Genomic DNA, 24,409 nt, shown 5'->3' on the forward strand with positions numbered 1-24,409 from the left:
TGATATAATAATTTGCATAAATAGATATTTAGATTTACTATCTCAACATTTCACTTAATCATTCAGTTGTATATAACTAGTCATATACTGTCATTTTGTGCTATCTCACGGCCATTACAAACAATAACAAACACGACAAGGTCCTCCCACCTTTGTTTTGAGAGAGACTGACAGCCAGGACCTCCCAAGTAGTGATCGAATCTTTCAAAAAGACGTTAAGCACCTTGGTCGAAATTCTACAGACACAAAAGAAATCAGTGGTAACGAAATTATCAAATGACCAGTATATAATTTTTGATGCTAATGTTCTTAAAAGTTAAAAGAAATCTGTCAGCAGGGTTTCACCTTTCACCCCCAAAACTATTTATATGTGCTTGTAGCTCTTTCAAAGCCAAGTCCAGTAATGTCTTTACATTGCCAGTCTGCTCCTCCATTGTTGAGAACTCAGCATTTGAATTGATATGGAAATAAGGCTGTGATCTGAAGCCTCTGTCACTCCAGCTCTATTCTCGCCCAGCATCTGGGAATGGAGCTTGATTGAAAACCTCTATGGTGTGTGACTTCTAATTAAGGAGCTGTCAGTCAAGCAGGAGGAGGCAGAACTATGCTGGGCATAGAGCTTGGGGTGTGAAATCCTGCTGACAGATTCTCTTTCAATTCTCACTTTACCTTTATTTATAACATCTACTAACAAGATAAAGGCCAGTTGGCGGTTCTTGTGTGTACCCCTTTGTAAAAATGAGTCCCGAAAACAGAAATCAAGGAGGATTATTGGATGCATCAAAAAACTCATCAATAGTGTAGCGTAATGGTTGTAGGGAGCAAAAAAGTGAGGCTCTCCGAATCTAGCTATAGAAGAAAATGTCTTCTTTCAAGGGCCTATGTACCATAGAGATAGCCCATTTAGTGGGCAACATGACCCATCGAGATAGATGCACATCTCAAATCTTAATTACCCATTATTATCAGGTCTTTCTGTCATCTGTTCTATCTTCCAGAACCATGACTCTGGAAACTCGGTTCTGGAAACAATATCTGCATCTGGGAGATATTCTTCATCTTCATCACCTGGAAAATATAACACATCACGCTTATAGGACATTTTAAGTACTATGTCATGTAGAAATCAAAGTTCTTCACCTGGGTAAAACTTAAATAAAGAAGGGTTTAAGTCTCACCGAGTATCTGAGATAAACTATGGTAGTTGCTATGGACTTGGTGTCTGAACGCACCATTCACAATATTGTGTTAGCTAGATCAGTTTCTTAGTTTCTTAGGGTGTGTTCACATCGTACCTTTTTCCAGGCATCATAAAAATCTATTTTTCAAACCGAAGCAATTCCTGGAATTGCTCTATTTTGCTTGAATTTTTTTTTGAACCGTCTTTTTATTTAGCATGTTTTGGTCATTTCCTGTGTGATACTTCGATGTTTTTTTTTCCACGTGTATTTTTCAGCATTCTATGGGTGTCTTTTTACCGATATTTTAAAACTGTTAAAAAACGAAGAAAGTGCTCTTGCGTAAGAAAAACACTGGCAAAATGCTCAAAAAGGTGACGGAGAGCCTTCTGTGCATCCTTTTAGCCTTCCCATTGACTTCTATTGTAAAGTATTGGGCATCTTCCTAGTAGAATACGCCAGAAGAATGGTCTCTTACTACTTTTCAACGCTTGGCATCTTTGAAAGCCTGATGTATTTAAAAGATGTTCAAAAACCAGAAAAAAAGACTAAAAACATAATTTTTTTCATACAAATTAATAAAAACATTTCTTTATCGTTAACGCGTTTTCTTTTCTTTTTTTCTGCCCCCCTCAAAATACAATAGAAAAAAAAATCAGCAAAAACATACACATAAATATCATAGATAATAATGATTGACCATTACGTTTATCTAGAATAAACTGGAAAATTTCTGCTTTCTAACATATTGGCAATGTTTTTGTACTGTAAATTTAGCATTTTTGCATCAATCTGGAAGTTATCTTTAAGTCACAGTTTTATATATTTTCAAGTTTAAGACTTTGTTCTTTGTATTTTAGTTATAACAGATTTGTTGGGAAAATCAATTTGTGGCATGTATTAATATAAGTATTAATGGTTCTTCTTCTGTGACTGTTAGTGCAGATTCTTTCACAGTCTGAATAGCTCTCCTGTCGTAAAAAATGACAATTGATGGAGGCACATGTGACCAGATCTGTCCTTCAGCCCCCTCCAATTAAAAAAGCAATAAAAAAGGATTTTGGGGGTATGTCAAAAGCAAAAGGGGAAATTGCTGATCCACTAGTCAGAATCTTTGAAAAATCTTGGAGAACAGAAATCAAAAGATTGCAGAAGGGCAAATATTGTCCCTATCTTCAAAAAAGAAAAGAATACGGAGCCAGGAAATTACAGGCCAGTGAACCTTACTTCTATACCAGGAAAGATCTTTGACCAAATTATTAACCAGCATCTATGTAAGTACTTGTAGAGGAATACTGTAATTTACCAGAGCCAGCATGGGTTTGGAGCAAGTCATGTCAGACTAATCTAGTTTCCTTCGATGATGGAATCACTGATGGGGTGGATCAGGGAAATACAATAGATATAGTATATCTTGACTTCAACAAAGCATTTGATAAAGTATCTCATACTATTCTCATTGAAAAAATGACCAAGTATAGGATTGACAAGGCTACGGTAAGGTGGATTCATAACTGGCTCAGTGGTCATACTCAAAGAGTGGTTGTACATCCAATTGGAAGAGTATTTCCAGTGGGGTAGCACAAGGCTCTGTCCTGGCCCCAGTGTTGTTCAACTTTTTTTTTTATAAAGGATTTAGATAAGGGAACAGAAGAAAAATTAATCAAATTTGCAGACGATGCAAAGCTAGGTGGGATAGCTAACACTAGAAAAGTTAAAGGATTCAGAAGGATCTAGATAAGCTTGAACAATGGGCAGCGACTAATAGAATGGTAGTTAACAGGGAGAAATGCAAGATTCTACAATTGGTCAAGAAAAACGGAAATTACATCTACAAAACTTGAGGAATAGAACTAACCAACAGCACGTGTGAAGTAGACTTTGGCATACTAATAGATAACAGACTGTACATGAGTAAACAGTGTGATGCAGCAGCAAAAAATCCAAACAGTTCTGGGATATAATAAGAGAAGTATAGAGTCTACATCACGTGAAGTAATTATTCCCCTCTACTCCTCTTTGGTCAGACCTCATCTGGAATACTGCGTCCAGTTCTGTGCACCACATTTTAAAAAATACATAAAAAAACAGGAGCAAGTTCAGAGAAGAGCTACCAGGATGGTGAGCTGACTGCAAAGTATGTCCTACAAGGAACTGTTATAGGATCTGAGAATGTTTTGCTTGCAAAGAGGAGACTTAATAGCTGTCTACAAATATCTGAAGGGCTGTCACAGTGTAGAGGGATCATGCTTATTCTCATTTGCACATAGAAACACGAGAAACAATGGAATGAAACTGAAAGAGATAACATACAAATTAGATATTAGAAAAACTTTTTGACAGTGAGAGAGATCAATGAGTGGAACAGGATGGAATAAGAAGTGGTGAGTTCTCCTTCAATGGAAGTCTTCAAACAGAGGCTGGACAGACAAATGTCTGATATGCTTTAGTGGGTCCTCCATTGAGCAGGGGTTGGACATCATGACCCTGAAGGTCCCTTTCCAACTCTAACATTGTATGATTCTATGATTGTATGAAAAGTGGCCCATGTGAAGTGTTGTTCAATTGGAGGAGGCTGATGGACAGGTCTGGTCACATGATCCTCCATCAGCTGCTATTTTGAAAATAGGGGAACTTTGCTCTGAGTCTATGAGTAAGACTGCATTAACAAGCAGGCAAGTGTTGAACCTGTAATGCTAAAATTTTGCTAAGTGCCAAAACAATACATTTGTTAAAAGTATGAAAAAGTGGACAATCGGATTTAAGCATATATAACCACATTTCGAAGGAGGCATCCCCAATTAACATTAGTTCCATATTTTAATTGAAAGATTTCTCTCGCTCACTTCAGTGTTTGATGGCGAGGATCACCAATGATGCTGCTTTGGCAGATACCTGACAGGGTGAGTCCATGATTGGCAGGTATGATGCACCTGTCCTATTCATTAGGATAGAACATGGTCAAGACACCTGCAAACTTGGGCAGGTATCTGCTGATTCAGTGTCATGGACAATGCTCACCTTCCCATATAAAAATGAGCCCCCTTAAGAAATTTTGAAAAAAAAAAAACAAGTCAAGATTTTGGACAGATCTTGATTCTAGAAACTAAAAAAAAAAATACTCGTGAGCTGTAAGATTAGGCATATTTAACAGGGAAAATTGAAGGTAAGTTAATATGATCTGGGAACTCTCTTAAACGTAGGATGGGTAAAAATATAAAAATTATATTCGCCTCACCACTCACCTCTCCAACTGCCCTTGCTGCTTGCCGTACGAACCTTCATGCATCTTCTTTTCACCTTTATTCATCTTCTTCAGCCTACTTCACTCTATGCTTGGCCTTCAGGTGACAACTAATCATTAAGACAATGACTAGGCCTCTACTGTGATTATGCGTTGTGCCATCACAACCTATGCCGTGAAGTCACTGCGTTATGATGTGTGTTGCCGAAGCCTAGTTAGCACCTCGGTGGATGACAAGCCAAGCAGTGATGTCAAAGGCTTCATTGGTGTCGAAAGTCCCGGCATAAAGTGAAGCAGGTCAAAGAAAAGGAGAAAAGAAGGATCAAGGAGGACCATACTGCAGGTTGTAGGGGGAGATAAGACAGGTAACCAGTGAGGTGAGAATTATTATTATTTATCTTACATTTTGGTGGCACTCAATGGTTTAGCAAAATGGCGGATGCAGTTGGCCACGACTGTGCAGACTTTACATGGAGCAAAGAAATCTGTATTCTGTAGAAAACAACTTTTTGAAGACTTTGGACAGAATTTACATTCACTCATCACTAATAACCCATTGTTATAGCTTTGAGGGCCATTTTAATAGACTCACTTAGGAGACCATTTTGTCAAAATCAGTTATTCAGAACAATGGAACAGTTGCAGAAATTTCTGCTACTTGTGAACATACCCTTATAGAGCATATAGCTTTATTAAAAGACTACATCCTACTGTGAATTTTTCATATAGCGCTTCTTACTTCTGCCCATATTATCCCCATCTTTTGCAGCCCTCTCCTCCTCTCTCTTCTTTTCGATGTATGTGCAGCAGTCAATGAAAGCGTCCACGCATTCTTTGCCTTCCAAGATGTTTAATGCTCGTCTTTCGCAGTTGTCACCCATTGGATTTTCCTGCATGCCATCAGTGCAGCATTTCCTTGCTGATTCCTTGTACTTAGAGGCTGAAAAATATAGTTTTATTCATATCCACACAAAAAAATTACAGCTACATTCACAAATATGATTGGATAATTAATTTTATAATGACAGCGATGGAGCAAATGCCAACTAAGATCTGTGTCAGGTACAACATTTTTTAAATTTTACTTTTTTTTACTACTATTGTTAATGGTGGTATGAACTCACATAAGTTTTAGCCTTGAACTATTTGTCTTTATTAACTACATTTTACTTGAAATAATTAATGAATACCTATAATATGCAAAAATAAAAAAAGAAAACTTGAATAAGAAAAAAAAGCAGAAATAGTCCATCTAGGACAACCTTCTAACCTTCATTGTTACAGAAGGACAAACATGAAGTATGAGTTGTAGGCCATTTTTCATTATCTGTGGTACTCTCTACCCAGAAGAGACACCTTGGTACGTGTCTTGGCCTAAGCAACTTAATTTAAGTAGATCAGAGAATTTGCCCAATCAAAGGCTGAAATTCTACAAGAAAAAAAACAATTTGCTGACCACATCACATAATCGTTGCGCATTACCATTCTTCTTACCGTATGTAGTCTTTAGTTCAACCAGTTGTGCCGTGGAACGGCGCCTGCGAGCCGCACGAACTTCACATTGTAGTTCTGAAATTTTTTTTTTAAAAATGATTAATATGTATTATGGACAACGAATGTATTTTTTAATGCAGAAATTAGTCATTAGCTTTCATATAAAAATCTAAAATAGCTGAAAATGACCATTTCCAATGTACCTAGAAAGATTTATTAGCAGGGCTTCTCCTTCACCCTTCACTTATTGCCTCTCTTTCAATGCTTTTTCATCCTTTACTCATTATCTCTTCATATATCAATAATTCTTCCCTCTTCTTTTTTAGCCCCATCAAATTCTCACCTTTAAGACTTCTACATCTCTTGACCCCTCATTTTCTTATTCTTATGATCATTTCACACCATCATAACTTCTCAAATGCCCTCAAGCTCTTCACATTAACTTTTTAAAAGAAGTTTGTCACAGCCAAAAGTCAAATGGATCTTTTTAGACATTCATATAGGAGACGTAGCCCCTGTAATAATTATACTGTAGATTGTACTGATTTTTTTAATGAACAGGCTTCAGTTTTTGGTGTGAATAAAGGCTCAGTGCACCATTCTGCTCCCCTCAGCTACCATCCTTCACTAATCCTTTATGCGATGGGCGAATCCGAACAATAAAGTTCAGGGTCCGATCAAACAACTACTGTTTGGGCACAGACCCGAACACCGACTTCTCCAGGAAGTGCATGTTATTGTTCGGGTCTGGCACCCTGAACATTGGGTGTTTCCTACAGCGACATGCAGAGAAACACCGGCAGCTATGATAAGCAGTAAGATTATTACCGCCAGTCAGAGCGCCAGCGTCTCTGACGGCGGTAAAAAGTTTACTCCTGGTCACAGAGACGTCAGTTGATGTGAGTACTATGCACGGTGAACTGAAATTTCTCATGGTGAACTGCAGTAAACTCACTGAGCTCCGCACTGCACCATGAGAATTTTTCTCACGGTGCTAGCGGTCATCTCACTGAGTTCACCACAGTTCATCAGTCCAGCTGACACTAAAGCCTTAGTCACCTGCGGTAACTCGATGGCGTTACCGCTTGTCACTGATGCTGGCTTCAATGGAATGGAATGGGCGTAAGGTGAGCATTTTTGTTGATTATTATGGGAGCAAGGCGAGTATAACTGTATTTGTTTCTTTTTAAATAAATTTGTAAAACTGTGTTTCCATTTCAAATAAAGGACTTTATTCTGGATGTTTTTAATGACAATATGACTATGGAGCTAACAGATGTGCCTTTTTTGGGGCAGCTGCGGGCTGCTATTTTAAGGCTGCGGAGCCAAAATTCATGGCCCCTTGCCAGCCTGAGTATACCAGTACCCAGCTTTCTGTTTTAGCTTCGCTGGTTGTCAAATATAGTTGAAAGCCATGCCATTTTTAAATTTTTTTTATTTAAATAATTAAAAATAATTTATGGGGACCCCTCTATTCTTAATAACCAGACATGATAAAGCTGACAGCTGTGGGTTGCAACCCACAAGTGTCAGATTTGCCATGCCAGCTATAAAAAAAATAAAACAAAAAAACTATAGGAGAGAAGAAGCGCACATAGGGTCTTATCCGACAATTTCAGAATCTGTTATTCAGAAAACTGCTCACCTGGTGCCCCTTTGATAGGGCATATAAGCATCAGCTGCCGTAGATCCATGGGTCAAGGATTGACCATATCAGGAACCACATAAAGAATTTTTGTGGATATTTTCTGCGCTGCTGACCAAATGGAAATCCGGACGCATATATGAAAAGGAATGGTGGTTTTATTCAACACGTTTCGAAGTCTGTATGTGAATTCTTCCTCAGGAAATACCTCACACATATCTGATATGTGTGTGATATTTCCTGAAGAAGAAGTCATATACAGACATCGAAATGTGTTGAATAAAATCACCATTCCTTTTCATCTAGACATCCGTATTTCCATTTGTTCAGCAGCGCGGATGATATCCACAAAAATCCTTTATATGGCTATCAAAAATAGAAAGACCTCATGCAATTTTATTTTACAATTTATATATTTATAGCACAGACATTATTAGCGGTAGCAGGCGTAAGCTGATGGGAGTAGCACTCTCTCATCAGCCGATGCCTCTGTGACCTGAGGTGAACTTTTTACCTCCGGTCACAGCTGCTGGCTCACGCTGTCATCTGACAGCATGGTAATCACAACTCTCTGACCTGAGGTAATAAGGTTACCGCCGATCAGTGGCAGTGTTTGCTGCGCTGTCATGCAGATGACAATATGGCAAAAAAATGGATGTTTGGACCCCCATTCATCTGAATGGGGTCCGGGTTCAGGTTTGGGTACTGTTCTGGTACCTGATCTGAACTTTTTAACTGTTTGGCCGAACCCACCGGACCCGAACATCCAGGGTTTGCCCATCACTACTTATGACAATTCAAAGTGTTCGCTTTGGGGTGCTGCCCATTTTAAATCTCCAGACTTGCACAAATTGACACTTCTGGGGCAGTGTATACCCATTGTCAATGTGTACTGGAGCATTATCATCCCTCTCCTGTGCGTGTCGGCTGCTCGCTGCAGACAAGATCACACAGCAGTAGGCAACCGATGCTGGCAGGAGATGGAGATGAGAACTCACACAATATCAGTATGTTCACATTCTCACCTCTCTTTCTGTCAGCATTAGTTGCCTACTGCATTGGGATCTTATCTCCAGCGAGCGGACGGAACATGCAGGAGAGGGATGATAATGCTCCTGCACACACTGACACTGTTTCTGCTCTCAGCCTCAGAAGTGTCAGTGTGTGCATGGACTTAAGGCTGCTTTCACACTTCCGTTTTTTTGAATCTGTCACAATGCATCGGCGCGACGTATCGATGGATGCGTCAAAAAGAGTGAAAAACGGATGCAACGCATCCAGTATTTCAACGGATCCGCTAGACGGTTCCGTCGAAAAACTGGATCCGCTGCATCCGTTTTATCTGTTTTACCATCCGTTTCATCCGTTTTTTGACGGATCCGTTTTCCATGCCTAAAAATGGGAGTCTCCCAAATGTGATTGGCTGCTGGAAAATAGGGAAACCAATATATTGACTGGCTGGCTGTCTTCAGGCTGGCAGGAGTCTTGCTGGCACATTTGGGGGTGTCGCCCCAGACCAGGTTTATATAGATTTGGGGCCTGTCTGGCCAATTGGCTACAAATTCCTGATTCTGAGCATGTTGACTGTAAAAAAACGGATTCCAGAGGTGGATTCCGTCATACGACGTGTCACGACGGATCCTGCTTCCATAGGCTTCCATTCTAGTCAACGACGTATGCCACAGGATCCGTCACGACACGTTTTCCCGACGCAGACAAAAAACGTTGCATTGAACGTTTTTTCCAGAAGACAGTCCGCCAAAACACGATGGATCTGTCGCACGACGGATGCGACATGTGGCCATCCGTCGCGATCCGCCGCTAATACAAGTCTATGGGAAAAAACGGATCCTGCGGGCACATTTGCAGGATCCGTTTTTTTTCCCAAAACGACGCATTGCAATGGATCTGAAAAGACGGAAGTGTGAATGAGGCCTAAGGGGTGTAACAGTGCACTGAGCCTTTGGCCACACCAACGTTGCACTGAATGCCCCTCATTTACATATGTAATAAAACTGTATCTATAGAAAACTAAAGTAGTAAATTCTACAGTACCATTATGACCTTTATATGAAGATCTAAATAGTTCAATTTGATCTTTGAGAGTGAAAGACTACCACAAAAGGACTAACCCTTTTTCATTGGAAGTTACCCTATTGCCTCTCCTTCTATTTCATCATAATATTTTTTTCCCTCCAAGATATTTCCATTGCCTTTTTTCCTTTCCAGATCCTCAACATCATATTCAAAGCATCTCCCTACTTGCCTCTTCTAATGAAATGTTTACCCTTTATCTTCACGACCTACTCCACACCCTACTAATTTCCTCTTCATACTCTCATCTTCTGGATATTTTCAATCTCACTCCTATACTCTACTCTCATTTTGATTTCATTCCAGCTCCTCGAGGACTCCTCTTATAAAACATTTCTTTTTATAATAACAAGAGATGATCTCCATTACCTGATCTCTGTTGGGTTGTTGTCTGGAAACTTGATTGCAGGGTCAAACCAGCATCATAAAACACCCCCATACTATTGGCACCACTCCCAGGCGTGCAGCCAATGTCTGATTTCTCCACCGAGTCCCACACCTAGACAGGCAAGGCAGACATGGATGATGTTTAACCTTAATAATGCATCACTTGCACAATTTTCTATAATATAGTTTTTAATGCAATTTTACACATGGGCTCCTCACCTTTTTTTGGGAAATCTTATATTTTTTATTCAGCACAAAGACACCTTTGTCTACGGCCACCAGTCCCACATAGGCCTTGTGATCTGCTTGCAGTTTCAATTTCATGGAAGAACCAGGGCTTTGCACTTTGTTGTCTCTTTCCGCATTGCCGGTCACCAACAGCTATATCACAGTATAACATAGGTATATTAGTGAACCTTTTCTCTATAGTAAAATTACTTCCGTGAACAGTTTGAAAATCAACAAACCTCTTCAACAATCTCATACCTCGTCTCTCTTTATTTATTAATAACTGAAGATTATAAAATCACGTGGAAAGTCAACAACCTTTATATTGTAGGTATGATGCTCACCGTTCCCATGCACGAGTCTGTTACGTCCACCCAGATGGAATCTGAGACAATCTCATTTCCAACAATGTAATATGCAACTATACGGAAGGAAGGAATAAATTCTTCTGTGATGGGGAGAGACATGGTAACCAAGGTCTGACCCTGCAACCGAGGTTGCTTGTCCACTTTAAGTATCCTGCCCTTGTTCATGACCTAAAAAGCACAAAAACAGTAGATAATACCTGAACTTGTATCCATCTGATCACACAACATATCTTACACGTTAGTTCTAGTAGCCATACAAACCTCATACAAACTACTTTACACCTATCCATCATAAACTTAACCCTCTCTTGATCTTCTCACACCTCACCAACCTCACTTTTAATATCTCCCATTCTTTTGGTGTCCCTCAAGGTTCTTTCCTGAGACCACTACTCTTTTCCATTTATGCCTCATAAAATGATCGGATAAGGCAACTTTTCCTGTTTGCTTTAATTTTTTGGGGAATTTTAATTTGTAGAGAAGTTTTTCCCTCTAGATCCCAGTACATGATAAACATAACACTGCCAAAAGTACCAATGCCTGGTTTAAAAACAACAGTATGAGAGACACCAGACCCAACAATGCAGATGAGGTGAAGGCTGCTATCAAAGCAACCTGGGCTTCCATAACCCCTCAGCAGTGCCACAGGCTGATCGCCTCCATGCCACACCGCATTGATGCTGTAATTGATGCAAAAGGAGCTCGACCAAGTATTGAGTGTATTTACTGAACATACGTGTCATTAGGCCAATATTTCGGATGTTAAAATTATTTTTCAAGCTGGTGTTATAAAGAATTCTAATTTACTGAGAAAATGACTTTTGGGTTTTCATTGGCTGTAAGCCATAATCATCAACATAAACTGGTGTTTACCAGGTAGGTGAAGTGCCGGATCTGGTTCTGTAAGGCTGCGTTGTTATTACGAATATTGAAGTTTACAGCAAGATTATCTCCAGGCTTGACTTCTGCGGAGGTGATACCAATGTGCAAGTAATTTCCTCCTGACTGGTAAGCAGTGGCTGTCATTGATTCTGTGGCTTGCCGGGCAGCAGGGAGCTGAGGACTTGCTGTTTTCACCTGTAATCAGTAAAGATTGCAAAAATGCAAGGTACATTGAGTCACCAACGAAAAAAACGAATATTCCTTCTGGTCAAAATCTAAAGATTCTTTTATTACAGCCTATTTCCACTGATCACCGGATGCCATACAATGCATCATCACGACTATAGACCTAGGACTAAAGGTTCTTTCACATTGAGTTCAGGCACCCGTTCAGTGGCCCTATTGGGGCTTGCGTCTACACCAAATGCAAAATAGGATTTGAATGTATGCGCCGCCAAAGCCTTAGACTATAATGCGCATGTGTGCTCTGCCGTGCATCATTATTGGGCATGTACATAAATCTTACTCATCGCTGTCAAAGGTGCCGCACACTATGCCCCGACGCGTGTTTTGCGTAGGCTTCGTCCACGTGCTGTTGTGCGTCGGGGCAGAGTGTGTGGCACCTTTGACAGTAATGGGTAAAATTTACATGGGGTTATGACCTGGTGACATTTCAGCGAGGGACAGGCAGTATCTTTACACCTCACTTGGGTATTTACTATGTCTTTGCTGATATGATCTCTGGGACGCCTTTCTTTACCTTATCTTTGCACTGGCACTTTATGTATATTAAGAGTATACTTGAATCATTCTGTCACACTATTGGTGCTGCAATTGTGTTGCACTGGTGTCTCTTATCAGTATTCTGTCTTAATTTTTGCCTCTATGCTTGTTTAAAACCTTTGTGAAATTATTACGAATAAATATATTGATTGAATTTTATCAGTGGATTTGCACTCCGTTTTTTGGCATGTTTACAAATATAGTGGGCGTTATTCATGGCTAGTGCTATTGGTGGTTTGGATATTTTGACCTAGCACCACCATTTGAGATTATGTTTCCTCTTACTGGTATTTTGTATTTTATGTCTAAGTGTCTGCCTCCAGTAGGCGTACACTCCCGAAAATGATGCATGACAGGACGCACGTTTGCTCTGTTGGCACGCCTATAGTCTATGGTCCCGTCGGCACACATTTTGAGGGGGGTGCGGACACAAGACCCGATAAGGCCAAGGAACACACGCCTGATCGCAGTGAGAAAGCACCCTAAGGCATTAAACAATTGGCTTACAGAAACTGAGAATACTCTTGTAAAATGTCATCGAATAACATGCAAGGTTAAGGTTAAGAACCTGAAGACCCACCTCTTCCGACAAGCCTACAACCTGCAGTAACCACCGATTGACCAAACCGCTGCATGACCAGCTCTACCCTCGCCTACTGTATTCTCACCCATCCCTTGTAGATTGTGAGCCCTCGCGGGCAGGGTCCTCTCTCCTCCTGTACCAGTTATGACTTGTATTGTTCAAGATTATTGTACTTGTTTTTATTATGTATACCCCTCCTCACATGTAAAGCGCCATGGAACAAATGGCGCTATAACAATAAATAATAATAATAAAGGTGTAAACTATCCCTAAAGCCAGGTTAGCATAATTCCCAGACAAGGACATTTTAGACTTAATTTTGAACTGTTTATTATAATTTCCAAAAATCAATTTACAATATACAATCGTCATTATTTTTTCTATATCAGTCCCAATCATTGACCCTTCCCTGTCTTCAGGAACAAAATATGTAACAAAAAATAGAGTAGAGAATTTTTATTCATGCTTATATATTTTAAAGGGAACCTGTCATGGATTCATGGTGCTGTGTAAATCAGAGCCTGGCCACACAATCACAGCTAGTTATTTTTCTCGGAAACATTCAAGTGTTTCAGAGAAAATAAACTTTAATGCTCCATCACCGGCGGCTTCTCCAAGTGTCACTGCAAGTGATTGACAGGTCTCTCTGTCATCTAAGTGTATGGAGAGAGACCTGTCAATCAACTGCATCAGCACTGAGACGAGCTAGAACTTTACAGTACATTGATATTCATGTAAAGTCCATGTGATACACGGAAGTTCTGAGGCATCGTCAGCGCGTTTCTCTCTTTTTATCAGTTAATAACATAATAATTTGCTGATACTCACGGTAATTTTAAGCGAACTTATACTTGAGGCCGTGTTCAATGTCAGCTTGGCCGTTCCCTCTGGTCCCGTCATGCCCTCCACTTTTATTGGTTCAGTCACGACTGGGACGCGAATTGCTGGAGAACCATCAGGGTTTGTCACAAACACCTTGGGAAATAAAAAGATAGGTACAATAAATATTTCTAGAGTAAAAACCATGGAAATTGTTCCTTAGGTCATTATTAAAATTGAAGGCACATTAGAATGTAAAAAACAAAACAGGCCTGCAAAGTGACCTGCATAGAACCACCTTAGGAACCATAGTCTTCTCCAGGAGAAGAACCGATCTGAGATAATTTATGGAATAGAACTGTAAATCTGATCCTGCTTTATTATGAGTAAGTGAATTATTCTTTAGTTTCAACTCTTCATGGATAAAAAATATTAATTCTAGACAAAAGTATGATTTCATCCGTAATAATATGTATATTCGGTGGAACCAAGGACTCAAACCTGTGCAGCTCCAAATCATTCATAAATATGATTTATAACATTGGTTGAACAGCCTGTGATTTCCAGAGATCTGTAGGTTAAAGTCCTCTTCTTTTTAGAACATTTACGAGGCTTTGTTCTTGAGTTGCCGATTCCAGAGTAGAGATTCACATCTTTTGCATATCCTTGTGATTGTGCCATTAATGTCCAAGATGGCGGTGATGAATGTATTTTGGTATCATCACACACACGTATGAATTATGGACTTACTTCCATAAATATAGATCAACAAGGGTTACATACCGTAAAGTCGAAGGGCATTCCAGGCTTGAAATATTTGGCGGTTTTGGTAAATAGAATTTTAAATGGTGATTTCACAATGTGAATGTCTTCCAGTTCACTTTCCACAATTTCACTGCCTAAAAGAAAGATTGGAGTTCAGGAGGTGAATGCAGGACTACATTGAGAGATGAATATTCATCTCTTAAAAAGTAGATTTGAGAAAATTTTTCAAAATGTGGTTACGATCGGGGGCGAATAATTTGCCGAACAAAGCCGAATGTCATTGGAGTCAATAGAAGTGTTCGAGAATTGATCTTCAAACCTAAATTTGGCACGAGGTACCAATATGGCATGAGTATGGCAAATTCAGATTCGGCCACCGAATCCGTACAATAAAGTGTAACCATCGTTTTTCTTTTTTTTTTTGGATAAATCAATAGCACATCTGAAAATAAGAAACGCTGTAATATGTCTTATGCAAGAAATCTGCTTCTTTCTCAGGCAGGACTTATCTTTCATTCTCAATTTACAGGTAAAATTTGTGACTCTTGATATTCGCAGCAAAAAGACAGGACATAACAGTGATACTGATGAGATTCTATGGAGAGCGGGGGAGGTGGGATGAGCTCCGTCTTAATACTCCACCTTTCCTCGTCTTCATAGAATCTCATCAGCCGTAACCTTCTTCTATCTCAGTAATGGAACAATCTGTCTTCACTGAATACAGATTTTACCTGTGATTTGAGAATTTTGAGAATGACTGATCAGTGATCAGTCCAGGAGGAGAAAGAAGCAGATTTCCTTGATAAGATATATTGGAAACTTGCTTATTTTCATGTATAATATTGATTTATAAAATACAAATTAAAACAATGGTTACTCTTTAAATGACTATTACGTGTAATTTGTAATGCCCTAAAAAGTCTAACCTGTTAATTATCTGCATAAAATATCTAATCAGTCACTGTTTATAACAACCTCATTCTGGGTCACTTTTATAGGAAACCAATTAACCTATTAGAAAACATCTTCATCATTACTTTTAAGACCCAGGGTGATGCAAAAAAAAAAAATAACCTATACTCCGCTCCCAGACAGATTCCACTCCATTGCTCTGATACGGGCTTCCTTCTTTTAGGCACGAGGAATCACTGTTTTTTTTCCGCTCAGGCAGAACGTTAAGGATTCAATTAATCAGTCATCTCTCGTTGGCTACAGCAATCATGTGACTATTCCTGCCAGAAGAGGAATCCAAAATCTCAGAGGGGGGTATGCCAGCCGCCGGGCAGAGAAGTGGCACTTGACAAGTAGATGAGAAAGTGTTTTTTATTTTTTTCATACTTTTCCCTCTCTGGGTCTAATCATAAAGCGTTTAAAAGTAGTGGACAACCCACCAATTTCTCATTAAATACATAAATTATTGTGACAAGCTAGCAATACCCTTTGTAGGCTGATATTATCAATGGTCCAAATCGGGATGTTCTCCAGCACCAAAAAATATTGTTAAAACTCAGCCTTTACTCAAATAACATAAAAAAATGGCAAAATGTGCCCCTGTTAAACAATCTGATAATGCTTACGCGTTTCGGGCAGAAAAACCCTTAATAATAGATCTACCCAAAACGCAAGAGCATTATGGTTTTTTTTAAATATGTGCACATTCTACCAATTCTTTTATCCTATATGATTAAGGCAATCTGTCGGCACACTTGTGCTATGTAATCTGAAGACAGCATTCTATAGGGGTTAAAGCACAGATTTTATCCATGCCTCTCTTATCAAGTTCCAAGGCTTGGATTACTTACAATGATTGTTATAGCACCTGGAGCTTATTATTGCTGGGACACAGCAGGCCCCTCCTGTGATAGCCTCCTCACTGTCTATGGCCATTGTGTATACAAAGCCTAGACTGGGTGGGGTTTGCTTCCACAGCTCTACTGCATTGCTCAATCTAAAAACTCTGATTGTGTCAGAACCACTAAACCCGTAAAGTGATGCATTGGCGCTTTCAGCTTCTCTTTGTCTACATCAGGCTGCTCACAGATGATGTAGCAAAAACCTGCTGACAGATTGCCTTTAAAGGCTTTCCTTTGGGGCTGGAGAACATTCCTTTTCGGACCATTAAGAGCTATTTGACCCTGAAGTCAGACCAGAGCATTCTCCGTATACCACACATTGACCATGGGTCGTCTACCCTTGAAGTCTCCTGAGATACTTATTGCTAATACATAAGTGATGGGCTGAATTGTCAATTTTTCTATTTTTTTTTTTAATTTTCAATGTCTAACACAAAATAACTTTTCAAATGAAGTTAAATAAGTAAATAAAAATATTTTTTTTAACTCGGGAATGAAAAAAAAAGGTTTTCTTTTCAGTGAGAAAATACTGTGCCGAAGCAATGCTGATAAATGAACAAAATGCGTAGTCTGATACAAGTGGCCTATAAACAGACATGAAGATATGCCTGTACAAATATGTACGTAAATAACTGTGATATCTAGGTTCGTTACTTCGGTATTTTAATGATCCCCCTCCACATACTCACCAGAATCAGTGATAAGAGTAACCGACATATATAAGGTATATTGCAACATATCATCAGCGTTGATAAAGCTCTTTACAAGATCCTCTCTTTTCAGCGTAGCAGTCCCTACACCATCTTCAATCTAATGGACCAATGAAGGTCATCGAGAACGAAGATAAACAACACAGGCTTTTAAGCAGATCAAGAAATTTCCTACAAGAATCTTAAAATATTTTTTGCGAATCTAAAACTTTACAAATTCCTTCTAATATAAAAAAAGAAGGAAATACGATCTTGTCTAGATTTAGAAATATTTTTTCTTACGTGAATCCGTCTCAAGGTATTGGGTAGACTTGTCCTTACATCATCTTTCTTCACCCCAAATATTACAAAGGCGGTACCTTCTACAGACTTCCCATAGAGGAACCTGGTGTTAAGAGCAAAACAGGGAAGCCGAATATCATAACCCATGGAGTTGTGAGATGGTGCAAATATTCAGGTATCAGAATCACTTGTACTCAAACACCGTGGTCAGGCCACCGACATGAGATGACTTTTCAGTCACAACTCCACCATTTACAGTCATATTTGGCTAAGATGAAGATTCTAACTATTTTATGGAGATGAACAGGTATCAGGCACCTCCCCTGCTCATGTTTGGTGTTAATTAAGGATCTGATGTATAAAAGTCCAATTTTGGGGTTTTGCCAAATGAAAATCATTGAAGGACCCTTGCTTCAACACTAACATATCAATGGATAGACTGAAAGAAGATTCTTTAGATTGAACTATCTAGAATGTTGGCTTTCAAGAACCATGAATTGTATACCCCAACTACTTTTTTAACAACTGAAAAGTCTCATTCTTAAACTCATTGTTTTCTTGCTGAGATACAAGCTTTAATAATCTGGAGATAGGTGACACATAAAGTAGTTGTCCAGCGTTGAAAAATGTTCTGCTTTCAGGTATAGGTCTATCGAGGATAATAATCAGAGGAATACTCATCACCTAAAACCGTTGTGGATCCAGCACTGGATCCATGGGAGTGACCGGCATGGCACATCGGATGATGAGCTGTTCTAGTCATCTGACCACTGCAGCCAATCACACAGAGCGAGAGAGCAATGTAATCTACCGGAAACTTTTGCATTCTGATAACCCAGGGACAGGCCACCACCGTACAAGATATGATAATCTGCTCGATAAACTGTGGTTGACCATGTGATGCCATAGCTTCAGGGCATTACGGGAAGGCCCATGTGGTAACAGAAAAACTGTCATTAGTCTTCTGTAGCAGAATGGGAAATAGTGCTGGGCATTTTTTTTTGCGATCCTCACAACTTGAATCTCAAAGTGTTCAAATTCGCATGGAAACATGACTTTCAGGAAGTTCTGCTCATAGTAAGTCCTTCGTGAATCGATATGTTCATCTCTAGCCAACACCATTGAAGATGGTTCTGGACAACTTCAGTGCTCCTACACTCCTCTGATGCTACAGAAGCAACGCTGCCTCTGATAGCAGCATGGGAGAGCACGTAATTTGGGTCAACACTGCAACCATGCTGCTAGCCTGAACTGTGAGTCATCAGTAACATGCTGTCCCATGGCTATCGGGAAGCCAAGAAGCAGTGGAGTGGTGTGCTGCGAAAGATTGAACATGAGATAAGGCTGGACACGCATACAATGGTTTATAGAAAAATCCAGTAACCAAGGCACCACTTTAGGTTACTTGATTGGTACATAAAAAACTCGTTTTGGCCACGCAGGGCCAAGTATGAGCTTTATAGCTTGATAAATGCCCTGCGCAACTGAAATTTGCCAAACGAATGCCAGATAGACTTTTCACATTTCCTGATTTGGCCAACTTTTTCTCTTAGATTTCTTTTAAGGAATTTTTTTAAATTAGAATATATATTTTCTTTTTCCAACAAGAAGTTGCATGTTGATCCGTGTGTCATTTTCCAATCAAGCACTCAAATATTTCATCCATACTTAACTTACTTTGCTGTAATGTCCACTATAAATTCAGGATCATCAACATAAAAGTATTTCTGCTCCGGAATCAGCAAAATCTCAAATGTTGGTAGGACTGTAAGGAGGAAAATTAGACATTGGTAGTAATACTTGAAGGACGCACTGTAAACTGCTATTACACTTATGTCTATTAATATTCTCTTACCATATTCTTTCACCTCAAAGTTTGTGGTATAATTTTGTAGCGGAGAATCTTCATATTTTGCTGATATGGTCCATACACCCACACTGGAGGGGTAGATCAATATGGCATAATATTATACGAGTGCTGTCTGGCACTTTCATTCATAACATGCTTTATATTAGCATCATATGTATTATTAATATGTGCTGTGTGTGCCATTCTTTATAGAAACACTGTAAGTACTGTGACTAAGTCACTTGTAAAGTACTGGAGAGGAGATATGTGTCACTACGCTTAATGACGTCAGTGATATAAAGCCAGAGTACTTTTCTCCAGCACACTAAAGTGTTGTGAGGCTTAAACTAAAAGTTGGTTTTATGTGGACATTCATTGAGCGGGTGGGAGAATGTCCACCTTATCTCCACCTGCAGAGCCTGACAGGACCGGTGTGATGTCACAATTATGTGATCAGTCACATGATGATGATGGAGTCACATGGTCTTCGGTATAAGTTTGTGGCTTTCAAGGGAAGCAGGGGTGTTGTGTGTCTGGAGAGAGGATTCTCCAGTGGTTGGTGTCCTGAGGAGGAAGGACTGTACCTTGAGCTACAGTTTTTGTTTAACATTGCTGTTTTTGCCCAGAGGGCAGTGCTTATTTTGTGCTAACCCTTGGTTTATACTGTACTAAATAAACGAAATGCATCTTTCATGCCGCAGTGTTCCTGTGTCTACCTCCGAGTGCAGCCAAGTGAGCCGATCTACCACATTACCTATCATTGCCAGGAAATTTGATTCACTGTGAACCACAAACTACTCAAAAAGCCTCCAATTGCCATTTATCTTTTCCTTTCTAAACACTACACACAAATATTCTTTACTGCTGTGCCCTCACACTTACTATTTGTACAGTTTTGTCAGTTTTTTATGGCTGTAGCTGAGCTGTGAAGTCTTATGACTATCCAGATTCACCCCAAAATGGCAGCTGTATTCCCTGCTTTTGCTTTTATACAGGCTATATTAGTCCTACCGATTGTCTGTAATTTACAACGTGACATGATATCTGTAAGTCAGCCCAGCCGTGCCCAAAGTCAAGTGATCTTTTCCCTGCTGATGTAATCTACTGCAATGTGTAAAATGACGATGGGCCTTTTGGATGATTTATTATAAATGAATCACAAATTGTTTGACTTCACCGGGTTTAACGAATTCTTTAAAATTCAGCACAAATTGAATTCACATTAAATTGGTCTGCTCATCTCTACTGATTAGTAATAGCAGTTATTAGATCAGACAAGGATTTAACTTTTTCTACAAGTTATAGAAAATATTCATTTCCATGTATGTATTCGACTTGGCCAGGATATGGTTCCAAATGCTCCACCACATTTGTTCATAGTCTTTCTTTTCTATAGTAAATGGGGTTGTGAAAATCTTTTCCTATGTCAAACTCTAATATCTCAAAATTACAAGTCTGAGAAAGAAATGTGATATCTACCTCACTAGTTCTGGTAGTTTGTGGGATAAGGAAATGATACCAGATTCTCCTTCAGTTTTGACTGTATCTTTCTTAACAATTATGTTTTCAGGCGTCTATATAGAAGACAAGAAAGTGAAGCAATTAATGTAATGGATGTAAAAGTAATATAATCTGCGACAATTTGCTTCATATAGAAAACGAACATAACTAAGTAATAATAGAAATGATCATATTGTCATTATCAGATTATACTTAGTAATTTGGTATATGCAAAGGATTCTGGGAATGTGTTTTAAGAATGCGGAACCAGAAATGGTCTGGGCAGATTCCAATGTTCAAGGGCATCCCATGACCACCTTCCTCCACCATGCCTGACTTATCCTTAATTTACGGTAAGTGTGTTTAACACTAGAACTACCGGAGGGGTCATTTTGACCCTTTTGCTATTTCTTTTTCCTATAATTTCTAAAATTTTAACAAATGAGTTCTGAGTTTTTGTGACTTTTATTTATTCATGGTAGTGTATATTTTAGGACACAAAAATGAATTGAAACTTTTTCAGGGGCCTGGATTTTACAATTCATACCTATAAGTACTGAAGGGGTCAATTTGACCCCATTCACAAAAGTAGTAGTAGGCAAGTCTCCTAATAACAAATACATATGAGACTACTCTGATGAAGAATGGTGACATCACTCTTACAGTTTACCAAGGTAAGCCAAATAAGATAATGTCATTTTGCTCCGTAGTCTTCACCCAGATGTAGCAGTTGGAAACGACAAGAAAAAAACCCCGGAAACGGTACAATTTTACAACAAAACAAAGGTTGGAGTGGACACAGTAGACCAGATGGCTCGAAAGTACACCACAAAATCTGGAAGGCACCGATGGCCTGTTCAAGTGTTTTGTAATGTACTTGATTTAGCAGCTATAAACGCAACTATAATCTATAAAACAGCAACTGGGAGTAAAATTAGCAAACGGGAGATCATTCTTCAGCTTCATGCTATGACCATGTAAAAGGAAAATGCGTGCTGTACTTGATCTTAACACTGTTCCTACTAAGTTGAAATAAATATTCTTTAATTTGTTGGCAACAAAAAAGTTTTTTTACTCCAGAGTCAGTACTTTTGAATGGGGGTCAAAATGACCCCCTAATGGTAGTTATAGGTATTATGAAACCTGCTGTAGTTCTAGTGTTAAATATATTCAAAGTCTTCACATTGTTTTTGTGGCTTTACCCAAAATCAAGATCACAATACTACGAGGCGATGTTCTTCTACTGCTGGATTTAATTTCCATAAAATGTTTTTTTTTGCACAGTTCCGGCTTTGGTGGCACAGTTGTGTCGTGACATTACTGCCTTTCTGTCTTCTGCTTGGGAACTTTTGTTTCTTGGATGTACAGTATTTGTGATCAGAAATAGGAAAAGGACACCGTGACCTTACCAGAAACTCAATGATGACAGCCTTGTTGACAGGAGACATCTTGTAGTTCATAGAGAAGATGCGGTAGAGAACTGTGGAATAAATACGGAAAAAATAAAATAAATGGCACCAAGGAGGCTGCATTGCTTTCTTTTCTAGCAGTGCTGGTGAACCATTGTATTTCGGCAGAGGTAAGCAATGTATCACCGCTGTGGCTAGTGCAGCTGTTAAGGACAGAAAGTGAAGAGACCGGCAGGGAACAAGGAGGTGCATCAAGGTTGGTTAAATGAGTCGCTTTTTTATTTATTTAATGTTTTTTTTAACTTATTGGTTTCTGTCAGCCTCTTTAGACAACAAAAGTGAAAAGACCCCTTTAGGAAAACAAATACAGTGACTTGCAAAAGTATTCCAGCCCACTTCCCCCCTACTTGGCACTGTCCATGTTTTGCTACCTTACAGCCTGGAATTTCAAATTTTTTTTTGAGGGTTTGCATCAGTTCATGTAAAGAGCATGCCTACAACTGTGAATATTTGGTTTTCTTTTAATTGTGAAGCAAACAACAAAATAAGTGAAAATTTTTGCGTGCGTAACTATTCACCCCTCTAAAGTAAATCCTTTGTAGAGTCTCATTTTGTAGCATAAACAGCTGCAAGTCTCTTTGGATAAGGCTATGAGCTCTCCATATCTTGCCACTGGGATTCTTGTCTATTCCTCAAGGCAAAACTGCTCCAGCTCCTTCAAGTTAGAAGGTTTCCCCAAGTGAACAGCAATCTTCAAGTCTGATCACAGATTCTTGAAGAGTTTCATTTTCTTTGATTAAGGTGACAATGTTGGATTAAGTTCTGGGCTTGTGGCTAGGCTGCTCCAAAATGTTTAAGCGTTTCTCCTTAAACCACTCAAGTGTTGCTTTAGCAGTATGTTTTGGGTCATTGTCTTGTTGGAAGGTGAACCTTCATCCCAGTCTCAAATCATCTGACAGACTGAAACAGGTCTTGTTAAAGAATATCAATGTACTTCACGCCATCTATCTTCCCCTCAACTCATACCATTTTCCCTGCCCTGCTGCCGAAAAACATCCCCTCAGTATGATGCTGCCACCATGTTTCACTATTGGAATGGTGTTCTTGGGGTGATGAGCTGTGTTTGTTTGGCATAGACATAGGATCTTTATCAAAAGAAAAAAACAAATTAAATGCATTGTGAATGAAATAAAACCTTATTTTCATCATCATTTCTGAAGAATTGATTTACTCCAGCAGCGCAGACCCCTATGTTATCATCCAACTGGATTTATCCACTAGTCATGGAGCAGCAGCTGTTTATCTTCTTGGCTACATAGTAGTTTTGCCTGTCACAACTCCAGCACTCGCCTACTCTCTCTCCATAGGGTATCACCCTATTATGGGCTCTATTTCCCTCTTCTAGACTTATTCATGCTCCAGAATTTGGGCATTTTTTGTGGCATGTTATTGCATAATAATGCTTTGCCCCTTTTAAATAACTAAATAACCCATGCCCTTTCCTGCAAGACTTAAAATACAATTTTTTATTGCAAAATTTGCCAAATAGCTCATTGATCACCCACACTGCCTCATCTACAGTGAGCAGTACTGAACGGTAGCTGCACTACCATGATCTAAAAAATCCAGTGTTTTTACCTGTAGACGCGGGCGTGTAGATTGTTTTATCAGTTTGGAGGACAATATATCCGCTCTGATATCCGAGCAAGACAACTTTTTCCATATTGCACACCGGAGACTTCAACGTCACATAAACGTATTGTTTAGTTTTTGGGTCTTTAGCTACATCTTTAGATGGAATCTGCCAAGAAACAAAAGAAGAAAATAACAAATGTTCTATAAAGAGTCTGATGAAGGATCAATATCAAATGTACAGGGTGGGCCATTTATATGGATACACCTGAACAAAATGGGAATGGTTGGTGATATCAACTTCCTGCTTGTGGCACATTAGTATATGGGAGGGGAAAAAACATGGCCGCCATGGTCACCACCCATCTTGAAAAGTTTTCCCCCTCCCATATACTAATGTACCACAAACAGGAAGTTGATATCACCAACCATTCCCAGTTTATTTAGGTATATCCATATAAATGGCCCACCCTGTATATTATGTGTTAGTACCGGTTGCCTCATACCATAATTTTACCTTGACTGTGGCTGTGCCCAGGAATCTGTTGCCATTATTCAGGGAGATTTTCTGCTTTGCTAAACTTGAAACTCTCTTAGGAAAATCATAAATCTCAACTTCAGCCTCGAAAGCTTTGTTGTGTCCATCTACAACGATGATTTCATCACTTTCCAGTCGTAGCATGTTAGGTGTAATGAGAGTGCAT

The 24,409-nt window shown here is 39.2% G+C and overlaps 1 protein-coding gene across 1 annotated transcript in view; it reads right to left on the reverse strand.

The window, feature by feature from the left end:
- Nucleotides 1-24,409, reverse strand: part of C3 (complement C3) — a 62,758-nt gene that overhangs the window by 31,233 nt on the left and 7,116 nt on the right. The window contains exons 2-19 of the mRNA XM_069767313.1: nt 24,223-24,409; nt 23,712-23,874; nt 22,074-22,144; nt 20,644-20,738; nt 19,171-19,253; nt 18,993-19,080; nt 17,316-17,418; nt 17,013-17,133; nt 14,489-14,604; nt 13,715-13,861; nt 11,512-11,715; nt 10,615-10,806; nt 10,262-10,423; nt 10,025-10,154; nt 5,917-5,991; nt 5,162-5,362; nt 957-1,068; nt 151-236 (exon numbers count right to left, since the gene is read on the reverse strand). Coding sequence (XP_069623414.1) covers nt 151-236; nt 957-1,068; nt 5,162-5,362; nt 5,917-5,991; nt 10,025-10,154; nt 10,262-10,423; nt 10,615-10,806; nt 11,512-11,715; nt 13,715-13,861; nt 14,489-14,604; nt 17,013-17,133; nt 17,316-17,418; nt 18,993-19,080; nt 19,171-19,253; nt 20,644-20,738; nt 22,074-22,144; nt 23,712-23,874; nt 24,223-24,409 — 2,336 coding nt within the window. The remainder of the gene's footprint in view (nt 1-150; nt 237-956; nt 1,069-5,161; nt 5,363-5,916; nt 5,992-10,024; nt 10,155-10,261; nt 10,424-10,614; nt 10,807-11,511; nt 11,716-13,714; nt 13,862-14,488; nt 14,605-17,012; nt 17,134-17,315; nt 17,419-18,992; nt 19,081-19,170; nt 19,254-20,643; nt 20,739-22,073; nt 22,145-23,711; nt 23,875-24,222) is intronic.

This window comes from Ranitomeya imitator, chromosome 4 (genome assembly GCF_032444005.1).
Source record: "Ranitomeya imitator isolate aRanImi1 chromosome 4, aRanImi1.pri, whole genome shotgun sequence".
NCBI classification, from domain to species: domain Eukaryota; kingdom Metazoa; phylum Chordata; class Amphibia; order Anura; family Dendrobatidae; genus Ranitomeya; species Ranitomeya imitator.